An 11,211-nucleotide genomic window follows, 5' to 3' on the forward strand; every position below is an offset into this window, starting at 1 on the left:
CAAGGTGCTGTAATGTTGGGCAAGACTATGTGGGGCAAGTTTACCAAAATCCCAAACAAATTAAAATGAAAATTTGCCATCTCTGAGGACGTTGGACCGACTTGACCCTTATATAATCGCTCCGCCCCAGCAGAAGTATGAAAGGATACATATATAGCGGGAATCGAGTGTACCGGTCGTTAATTTTTTGGCACCTGAAGCACCTGTAGCGGTTATGTAACGGCCGTCGCAGTTGTATAGCGAACAAAAATTCAGATACAAAGCGATACATAGCGGGAACCGATATGGATGTGAATTAAGGGTAACCAATATAGTGGGTTTAGTGATACCAGAGGTCCGAAAAATCGCTATGTAGCGGCCGGATTTTTTGTAACAGATCAAAAAAACTGGATGAACTTCAATAGATGAACATCCATCGATATATAAACCACGAAGGAACGAAAATGTAGTGCTTGGACCGCTCCAAAATCAAACCTAGCTTTTTGTGTGATCCAAATACTCAGCCGTGGACCACACAAGAATGTATAATTGTGGACATGAGCGACTCCACTATTGCTTAAGGGGTTCATACAAATTCCCTAAGTTCAAAAAATGTGCTAAATTTTTTATATTTTTTGTCATGCAATTTTATTTGTTTAATATTGTCTACACTGGATGAATAACTCGAAGTCAAAATGAATTAAATCCACTTAAGGGCGTGAATAATTTGATAGTATAGCTCAACAAATACAATATCTAGGTCCAATAAACTTCTAACTAATAATATTAGAAACTTCAGTTTATGCACAGTTTTGTATCACAAAAAATTTTCATACATTTTTGTCACCGTTAAATACAAATCATGTAGCCTCCCCTAATTTTGGAGTAGTCCAAATCGACCACCCCGTAGCTGTGCTCACTGCTTCCGGACTACTGAATAATTTCGCCTTGGCAAGCAAGGGACATTCGGACAGGCTTTATTCCGACTTTCATCCTTATAAATAGCTCCCATTTGCATGAATGGAAACCCACACAATCAAGTATCGCATCCTCTCTCAACTTGCAAAGAGGATATCCTCCCCCTGCCTTTTCAACCTTTTCCAGCCCAAAAAAATGTTCGCCAAATTTGCACAAGCCACAAAGCAACAGAATAACATTGACATCGTAAGATTCGGAACAATATCACAAGCCACAAAAATGCAGCAACAGAGTAACATTGACATCGGAAGATTCGGAACAATATCGTTCTCAGCATCTGATGACAGTGCTTTGATGAAGCAAATCCTGTCGACCCACTCCCCCCATGGCCTTGAGGTTGATGTCAAACCTATTCTCCCTGTCATCAAGGATGTCCTGCATCAAGCAAATCTGAGCATGGACAGTGTTATAACTAGCGTACGTATTTTCTTCTCAGAAATAAGCCACAAAATACATTTCTTCTTTCATGCTTGATGGTGGCTGCAGTAGTGGAGAACTAATTTTACTTTGATTTGATTTCCTGTAGGGTGCACGCGACCAAGCTGATGCCTTAGTTAAGGAGAAGACCGCTGTGGCCGGATTTGATGGCAAGCTGAAAGAAGATGCCTCCATTATAAACAAAATTTCATGCGAGGTCTTAACATAATTCCCTCCCTCTGTCGGCATGCTGGAAGCTTTTCTTAGTTTAGTTACTATAGAAATCAACGTGGATATGAATAAAGACCTATTTTGAACTGATCTCTACATTATCATCATGTAAAACTCAACCATGGCCTATCAAAATTAAAAAACCTCAACCATGCACTTGACGTAACTCTCATGAGTTATGACAAATGTGAACCTGTTCCGGGATGGACCCCGTAAGGGCCCTACTGATGTGCATGGCATTATAAAACTCCAAAAGACAGTTTCATTTACAAGGACTGCATGTAAATCGTTTTTTGGCAGTTAACGTGCAAGTGCTCTGGTGGAGATGATGCCCACTCAACCGCAATGACCATATTCATATAAAACTCCAAAAGACAGTTTCATTTACTAGGACTGTAAATCTTTTTTTGGCAGTTAACGTGCAAGTGCTCTGGTGGAGATGATGCCCACTCAATCGCAATGACCATATTCAACAATCTCTCAAACTACTCCTGGGATGCAAAAATGGTGATCTCCCTGGCAGCCTTTGCTGCTAACTATGGTGAATTCTGGCTCATGGCTCAGCTCAGCACAACCAATCCCCTCGCCAAGTCGGTCTCCCTCCTCAAGCAATTGTCAAACATCAGAGGGCATGCAAGCTCACTGAAATCGCGTGTTGACCCCATTAACAACCTTCTCCACAACGCCATCTTGAAAGTGATTGACTTTATTTTTCAGTTCAAGGAGCTTCCCCCTCAGTACATATCGCATGAGAGACCGCCGGCGCCTTTGGCTACTGCCATGGCTCATTTTCCATCTGCTGCTTACTGGACCATCCGAAGCATTGTTGTTTGTTCCACTCAGACTACCAGCCTTTTAGGCATGAGTAACGAGTAAGCCACCGAATCTGTGCCTAAACAACTAACAAGAGCAGGAAACTATACCAGGAATTAATAGCGGCTCTATTATGCTAATTGCAGGCAAAGCAAACCTACTGAAGCATTGGAGTTATCGAGCTTGGCTGAAAAGCTCGCCAACATACATATTTGCCTTAGTTCACTACTACAAGATTGCCAAGCGCACATAGGTGAGCACTCTAGGAATTTGTAGTAGAGTGTTTAGAAATTACTCTTAACTCTACTAGCTGATGTATTAACCAATAATGTATGTAGAAAACCTCATGTGTTAGTAGAAATATGCGGTAAAAAAATATAACCTAGCCTCTATTCTTAAAAAATTAACTACGAGAGTGAAATGAGAACTTAAACATATACACTATATTTTTTTACCAAATATTCAATTTTTTTGATGTCGTGTTGAATAGTAGACAGTGTTTTGAGAATTGAGGGAGTAAAATCTTACAGTTGTCCTAGCTAGATGAGTTCTCATATTCTGCGCCAACTTTTAACCAGCATATTAATCAACTAAAACTCTTTTGTAAGAAATTGTAGCGAGCTTGTTGGGGCCGACCTTATCGAAAATATGTTGTTCTTTAGGATGACATTATGAGATTTTCTATCGTAATCTTAAATTCGAAGGACTATTTTTCAAGTTAACGGGTGTTCAGTGATATTAGAGTTGAGTGTTCAAAGAAAGGCTTATAACCCACAATTCTTACATGTATTCTAAGATAAAAAAAAATTAGGTGCTCATATGACCAATATGTAGAGTTGCCTCTGTAGGTAAGGTCTCATGGCGTAGGAGCTTAGACTTAATAGTTGTGCGAACGATGAAGATCTTAATTAATTCAAAGTGTCTAGTCAAAGTGTCTATCAAGTTTCTAGTAATGTCTTTAATTTCTAGTCAAAGTTTTTTAGAAATTTAAATATTGCACACATATGCATGTACATGAAACACATCACTCTATGTTTATCATCATTATGCATGTAGATCAAGGGTCATCTAGGTATTTGAAAGGTGGAAATCGTCTAACCTTTATTGAGTCTTAAAGAGCCATCTTTCGTAATGCCTATTTATGGATGATCTAATGAAATGACAAGGAGAGTTTTGAGTTGATTAGTAAATTATTTTGCAAGTGCATCTTGCTTTGGGTGAGTGATTCCTCCTATAATCAAGTGTGTAATTCGGTCACGAAGAGTGACATCCACGATTTGTAGCATCGTGTGACGTTCTTTACCCCAGGTTGAATGGCATCCCGGGACTATCATAACCTCGCAGGTCTCGGCCAGCGTCACCTTACGATGTCTGGAATCATTAAGGGACATAATTTTAATCAATCTAAACCCAAATGTTTGGGGTATTCAAGATTCTCTTTGTTATAAGAAACAGAATATTGAAGTGCCTTCTTTGTCTTTCTTTAAGCTGCTCTTCTTCGGAAGGGCTAAGAAACATTTAATCATGGAATTGCAGATGAGAATAAACGTTACAAGCGCTTTTGTCACCTGTTCGAGATGGTCCATATTGAGGACAACATGACGATTCTTAAGGACTTGATTTCCTTAAAGGATGATAAACAGCAAAAGCCACTCCTGGGAGGCTCTACCAAAAAAAGGGTATTATTCATGATCTCCTCTTCTCTCCACCTTCTTATTTTTTCATCATTAGTTCACCAAATTAGAAGGCGATAATGATTAGGGAATGACTTCGGCGTCTCCGGTCATTTTGGAGACACCGTAACTTTTGACATAACAAAAACATTATGAGCATAACCAAAACTCATTACAAGCATAACAAAACCATAACAAGGCATAACTTGTTTGGGTTTGGTTATGCCTTGGTTGGATTTTTGGATATTCCTTGGTTATGCTTTGTTTAGGTTTTATTATGCTTATAATGGGTTTTAGTTATGCTCATAATAGTAAAGTTATGCTAAAAATTATGGTATTCCCAAAATGACTGGGAACACCATAGCGTCATCCTAATGATTAACCCTTCTCAACATAAACTGCAGGTTGGCATCGAGGAAGTACTCAAGAGAAAGACTGCAGTATTGCTTATATCGGCCGGACCTTGATCATATTGCGGAAGAAGAGCTTTTTGCCCTTAAGAGAACCTACGATGAGGCAAAGACAAAGTCAGACCTTCAGTATGAGATCGTATGGATTCCTGTTGTCGACAGGTCATCTGATGAAGAAATGAGTCGAAAGAAGTTTGAGCAGCTGCAGGCAAAGATGTCGTGGTACACGGTGGCCGACCCTTGGTTGCTCGACCCAGCATTCATCAGGTACATGAAGGAGGAGTGGCATTTCTCGAAGAAGCTCATTCTAGTGGCGTTGGATCCACAGGGTAAGGTGGTCTGCAACAATGCCCTCCATATGTTTATGGTATGGGGAAATATTGCATACCCTTTCACTGTTGCCAAGGAAGAATCACTCTGGAAGGAAGAGACCTGGAAACTTGAGCTACTGGTGGACGGCAACTACCCAGCCATATCAGATTGGGTAAGTGGTAGTATAACTTTGCAGTTTTGTACATACTGAGGAATTATTCAACGATGGCTATTTTAAATTCTTTAACATTTCCATCATCTTCAGGATATCTTTTCGAAATGCATGTCTCTGAAGTATCTCCCGAAAAATTTCCAATTCATTTTCTTTTCCCAGCTTATCAAAACAACATACCGAAACCAATCCGAACAGTTTATTAATTTTAAAATAATTTTTTTGACTAGTGGTCCTTCAAATAATTAGCTTAATTTAATATATGCAAATGGTTGATCCGTTTTATTCAGAATCCGAATTATTCATGTGGGATCCAAAAGAGAGGAGCGCCGCAAGCCTAGAATTTTTGTATCTCTCATATTTTGGTACCACTAGTACTATTTTTGAGTATCAAATCTCCAAACTGAAATAAATATGTTGTATCACCCGTCTCACTCCACTAGTAATTACTAGTTACACTAACACGTAGCTCGTGGTGAATTGCCGGGCAGATATCACAAGGGAAACACATTTGCTTGTACGGAGGAGCAGACCTTGAATGGGTCCGGAATTTTACTGCCGCAGCAAAAGAATTTGCCAAGACTGCAGGCATTACCTTGGAAATGGTTTACGTCGGAAAGAGCAAGGCAAACGAACGAGTAAAAAAGATCACCTCAACCATCACAGCAGAAAAGTTCACTCACTGTTTGCCATACCCGATATACATCTCGTACTTCTGGACCCGATTAGAGAGCATGTGGTACTCCAGGACTCAACACGGCAAGACTGCCGAAAACGACAGGATACTCCAGGAGGTGTCGGCAATACTGAGCTTTGACGGAAGTGAACAAGGGTGGGCAGTAATCAGCAATGGATCGACCGAGATGGTGAGGGCCAACGGCGACACAATTCTGAAAATCATTAAAGAGTTTAAGCTTTCGGCGGAGGAAACCAAGCAAAAGGGCTTTGTGCCGATCCTCAATGAGAACATTGAGAAGTCGCGCAAGCTGCACCACTGCAACAAACTCCTCCTTCCATGGACAAGTACTGGCATACCGGAGAAGTTGCTGTGTGCAGATTGTGCACGTCCCATGGAGAAGTACTTCATGTATCGCTGCTGCACCGATTGATCGAGAGATGCATGCAAAGCCTTCTAGTACTATATATATCATATGCTTGCTTCTACCTGTAAGGATCATTGGGAAGTAATGTTTGCTTTCTTCGGAAGTTTTAGTAATGTGTACTAGTCTAAATAACAATCAGAATGCTGCTGCTGTAGTAGTTCTGGTTAGGGTTGGCACTAGGGTCGACCTTGTTAAAAAAGTTGGAAGTGTGTTGTAACTTGTATTCTTGTAAGATTGTGATGCTAATAATATGTGAAACCTATTTATGACGCATGAGTTGTGCTATGCGTCCAGCAAGTGTTATTTAAGTTTCATAACTAAGAAACATATTTGCTAATTTAGTGTTACAGAGTGAGCTCTTTGACATGGTTATTGGTGTCCCCAAAAGCCATAGTATCCAACACAGCCTCGTCGATCTTATTTGTAGAAGATGCTGCAAATAACCATCGTTGTCTCTTCTCTGACTTGTATTGCCTTTCAGTTCATCCGTGCTGTTGGAACAAAAAACTAATGGTTCCAATGCCAGTATTGATTTGATTTTCAACTGGAAAAGAAAAAATTGAAAGGAATAAGATGGAAGGTCAGAAGAATCGATCGTCGTGAGCTTTATGGCAAGCATGCAGTGGTGTGGACTGTGGACCTTTCATTACATCCTTGTATCAATGGAAAGAAGACTCTCAATCTCATGTACAAGTAAATGAATCCAAGTTAATCACATCAACCCTTGTGTGTTTCTAGTGAAGTCATTTATTCTTCTTTGAGTTTTCTTCAAAGTTTACCAAATTGCAGTATCTGCAACCTTGTGGAATTTCGAATGTAAGATCTTACACTTGCTTCGTGATCTTTACCGCATTCATGATTGTCTGTGATAGTTGTGGCCTTTGTAATTGTTCATGGTTGACTTATAAAAACACAGTTAGCAAAGCATTTTGGTCATAATATATTTCAAATTAATAAATGTATAAAATACGAAGGCCAAGCAAATTCAAAACAGAAAGGTACTAAATGGTATCATACCACCAAAAGCTAATCCTTAAGACCACCAAAACTTCAGTCATATGCCGAGGCGGAATTAGGAATTTTGGTTAGTGGGTCAAAAATTAGATAAATATGCACTATATTTTTCATATGCACTAGTCCCAAAATAACTAAATTAAGAGTTTAATTATAAGATAGATATGCACTAGTAATCCAATTTTGTCTCATAATTGATCCCAAAAGACTTATTATATTTGTACAACAAAGCATAATAGTCTCGTTTGTAACATTATCAACTCTCGAAAAGAAAACAACGCTTGTAATTTCTATGCATTTGAAGCAAATTTAGAGATTTTTTGTGGGGTCAAAATAACAAATTTTGGTTGAAACTATCAAATGTTCTTATGGACTCGCCCAAATCCATTAAACTCATCTACACAAAGAAAGTAAAGACTAAACCACACCCAATAAAACAAATTAAGCACTAAATCACACCTAATTTTTTTAGGGTAAATAAAACTAAACAAATTAAAGACTAATTTAAAAAAAAAAAAAACACAAAACAAACGCAAAGACCTATTCTTTATTCAATCACATTGTTATACATTCTCATGCTAGCTTCTGAATTCCCACCTTCTTCTCACTCCATGAGTGTACGAGTCATGCATACACAATGTGCTCATGAATTTGAGCTTACTCGAGTGAATTTGAGTCCTAGAGGCTAAATCCTCTCTCTATGAGGGGCGGATGCCGGATTTTAACTCAGTAATAACAAAATTGTATTCAACAAATTTTGAATACCAAAAAATGAGATAACAAATAGCCGATTTGAAAGATTTAAATAGTTTAGCGGGCATGACGTAATTAAGCCTACTTTGGACTGTCCGCCAAAGTAGCTTCTTCTTCTTCCTTCTATGGCGGCTTCTTCTTCTTCTTTTTCTATAGAAATTGATAGATACACATATGCAGGTATACTATAACAATGTCTTGTTCAGTTAAACCTGTTTACAAGTCCTTATTATCATCTGCTCCAAATGGTTGCCTATTTTCCCTTTCAGCAATCTTTACCACCACCAAAACCTCTTCCTACCAAGATCTTTCCAAACACATCAAAATCCACCTCTCTTTATCTCACTCTAAACCCCCATTTCCGTTATTTTCCACAAATTCTTCACGTACCCATTCTTCGACCACAGTCTCGCTTAAGATAATGCTACGGCCGTCAACAGATGTCCGGACACGGATGCAGACGCATTGTGTTTGGAGTCATTCAATGCACGTTGGTTTAGATGATGGACGTGGAAACCACACCCACCGGATGAGTGTGGATACATTTGTGTTTGGGCATGTGTCCAAAGAAATTTCCTTCAGGTCAAATTTAGATGATTTATGGCGACTAAGGAGGGTTTAATGATGCGGGTCATTTTGATTATGGTTAATTTGGATGATTTATGGGGACTAGGGGAGGTTTTGAGGTGGATCACTTTTATTGGGTTAGTATTTGGATGATTTATGGGGGACGAAGGGAGGGTTTTTGATGTGGGTCATTTAATTTTGATTTGATCAAAAATTTCTATGATATATGGAGACTCTCTTTTTTTGGTTCCGAGGATATATGGAGACTAAGGGAGGGTTTTCGATGTGGATATGTTCGATTTAGGTGAATTTGGAATGTTGGTCAGTTCGAGGGTCTGTTTTTTGCAGGTTAAGTGCTATAGGGAGACTGGTGAGAGTCGCGGGTTCGGATTTATCAACATGAGCACTGCTGAAGAAGCTGATATGGCTATCGAAATGTTCCATCACTTTGTAAGTTGTTTGTGCATTTTCTCTAGATTGGCAACAGGGTTCCCGCAAAGCATGATTCTCCCTTTTAAGTCAAAAATTATACTATGCCTTTGGAGCATGGCCATGTGGTGCCCCAGGGGCTCTCTGCACCACACAAATATGTGCGGGCACATATTTGTGTGGTGCAGAGAGCCCCTGGGGCATCACATGGCCATGCCTCTGAGGCATGGAATAATCTCTCCTTTTAAGTTCTGCCTTTTCAGCATGTGGGACAGTGCAGATGTATCAGATAAATGGTCAAAATTACCATTATTTTTGGGGGCGGATTTGGGCTGTAAGAACATCCGTAATGGTAATAATCAAAACCAATAACTAAAATGTGTCACGTCAATATTTGATTATTCATTTAGTTCATAATTAAATTTAACAACCTCTACCTCTACATTGATTATTTTTGCATCCATAACCACAAAAAATCCCCACAATACACAATGCACATTTGCCTAATCGCAAACGAGTTTCAATTACACACTCGACCACACCAAATTATTCGTCTCGATGAGACGATTCCAATGTGGAGTGTTTTTTAGTTATTGAGTTTTGAGTTTGGTTATTGGTAAAAGTTGTTAAATTTGGTTATAGAATGGGTGGAATTTGGTTACTTGCTTATTACAATATGGTATTTTTTTAGCATTATTATTAGATTTGCTTATCCATACTAATTTGCTTATTACAATGAGAATGCTCTAAGGAACTTATGCCACCTTACATACGGACATGATTGCTTTTTAGGCTAAAAGTATTAACATTTTCTTGATCATGCTTGGTTGATATTAGTTCGTTGAGTACCAAAAATATAGTTAATTGTAAACTTGTGTAAGGCTAATAAAATTTTCCTAAAGGAAATGCAATTAGAGACTATGCTAATGTGTTGACCCCCTCATTGATATTTCTCACTGCATAATCTTTTTCATTCAGTTATCATAACTGACGTAGAACCGTTATATAAAAACAATTCCTTTACCTTCCCCCTAAACTCCTGTTCATGATATGTTGCAGAGCTTTGGGAGGAGGGTGATCAAGGTGGATTTTGCCAAGGAAAAATCACGTGGATCTTTTTGACTTGAAGCAAGTTGAATTCAAGTATGGCGCAGTAGTTCATTTCGTTCAGGCTGAATTTGTAGTGGCGATGTTTTTGTGGTAAGGAATCGCTAAAGATGGAGGGTTTTTTTTTTTTTTTGGGGGGGGCTAATTGTTGCTCTCGATTGGTGAGACACAGAGGTTGCAATTTTGATTCAGAAATTCAAGGTGAGCGTTTGTAACTTACTAATTACTATCATCAAGTGCTTTTTTGTCTGTTACAGGATATTTTTCCTGGCTTTAATGAGTCCCCTGTTATTAAACAGTGACCAAAATTTCAAGATTAATCAAGCTGCACGTAATCTATCCTTGATACCTCAGTAACCAAAAAAAAACCATGTCCTTATTTGTCACTTAACGGGACTATTAGCTAGACATTAGGACTTGTTTGCAATAGATATGAATATAAATTTTAGCTTTTAGCTTCAGGTTCTCTTGCAGATTTCAGATTTCGGATTTTAATAAAATTAAATATTCCTTTTTAGTACTTTTCATGTACAAGAATGGGAGATACCTATGTTTAATTGTAAAATTTGACGTACCTGATCAGAATTGCCCCCCTGGGGGCCCGTGTTTATTTGATCAATGGTGGTGTGGAAATATGTGGAAAACGCTTCATTGCCTTGTCATGATTCATGGGGAATCAGCCAGCTAGAAAAGCATCGTTTGCCTTTGGTAAGATGTCAATCCCTTTCTTCCAAATAATGTACTCTTTCGGTTCATTTTTAAGTATTTAATTTTGTAACTCAAATTTATTAAAAAAATATTATCATTATACCTTTCAAATCAACTTTTACCTTCACTCTTTTTATTTTCTTCTACGGAGACATCATCATTACACTTTTATTCACTAACTTTTCAAAAAGGAATTACTTTTAGAGACAAAATAAAAAATGTATCTACTTTTATCTACTAACTTTATAAAATGTATACTTATTAAGAGACAGTCCAAAATAAAATACTGAACTTCAAAAAGAGGACGAAGGGAATAATATTTTTCTTAGAAAGGTCTATCGATCCATGTGAATCACTCCACAGCACACCAAAGGGGTAGGCATCCAAATTGAAGGTGACCGGTCATTGGTACCTGACATGGGTAATAAATGCTGATATGATACTTAACTAACAGCCCTTTTGGATGGTGAAAAATGATGAGATAAGAAAAATGAGTTCTTTATCACAAAATCTCACCATTTTTTGTGAGATTGGGTGAGAAAGGG

The 11,211-nt window shown here is 38.3% G+C and overlaps 2 protein-coding genes across 2 annotated transcripts; both read left to right on the top strand.

The window, feature by feature from the left end:
- The first annotated feature begins 999 nt into the window (after window positions 1–999).
- On the top strand, window positions 1,000–6,361 carry LOC131298741 (protein SIEVE ELEMENT OCCLUSION B-like). Its single transcript, XM_058324215.1, has 8 exons — window positions 1,000–1,374; window positions 1,484–1,591; window positions 2,020–2,477; window positions 2,565–2,671; window positions 3,955–4,165; window positions 4,361–4,381; window positions 4,496–4,985; window positions 5,477–6,361. The coding sequence occupies exons 1-8, from the start codon at window positions 1,000–1,002 to the stop codon at window positions 6,092–6,094; spliced, it is 2,388 nt and encodes a 795-aa protein (XP_058180198.1). The 3' UTR covers window positions 6,095–6,361.
- Window positions 6,362–8,048: 1,687 nt separating this feature from the next.
- On the top strand, window positions 8,049–9,973 carry LOC131298742 (28 kDa ribonucleoprotein, chloroplastic-like). Its single transcript, XM_058324216.1, has 4 exons — window positions 8,049–8,437; window positions 8,529–8,559; window positions 8,771–8,872; window positions 9,911–9,973. Exons 1-4 carry the CDS (start codon window positions 8,049–8,051, stop codon window positions 9,971–9,973), a joined length of 585 nt encoding a protein of 194 aa, XP_058180199.1.
- The last annotated feature ends 1,238 nt before the right edge of the window (window positions 9,974–11,211 follow it).

This window comes from Rhododendron vialii, chromosome 8a, assembly GCF_030253575.1.
Source record: "Rhododendron vialii isolate Sample 1 chromosome 8a, ASM3025357v1".
Lineage (NCBI taxonomy): Eukaryota > Viridiplantae > Streptophyta > Magnoliopsida > Ericales > Ericaceae > Rhododendron > Rhododendron vialii.

Coding starts and splice junctions, on each gene's coding strand:
- LOC131298742 (XM_058324216.1), top strand. CDS start 8,049: ATGTCTTGTTCAGTTAAACCTGTTTACAAGTCCTTATTATCATCTGCT. Junction 8,560..8,770: donor AGGTGGATCACTTTTATTGG/GTTAGTATTTGG, acceptor TGTTTTTTGCAG/GTTAAGTGCTATAGGGAGAC. Junction 8,873..9,910: donor TCGAAATGTTCCATCACTTT/GTAAGTTGTTTG, acceptor GATATGTTGCAG/AGCTTTGGGAGGAGGGTGAT.
- LOC131298741 (XM_058324215.1), top strand. CDS start 1,000: ATGGAAACCCACACAATCAAGTATCGCATCCTCTCTCAACTTGCAAAG. Junction 1,592..2,019: donor TAAACAAAATTTCATGCGAG/GTCTTAACATAA, acceptor TTTTTTTGGCAG/TTAACGTGCAAGTGCTCTGG. Junction 2,478..2,564: donor CTTTTAGGCATGAGTAACGA/GTAAGCCACCGA, acceptor TGCTAATTGCAG/GCAAAGCAAACCTACTGAAG.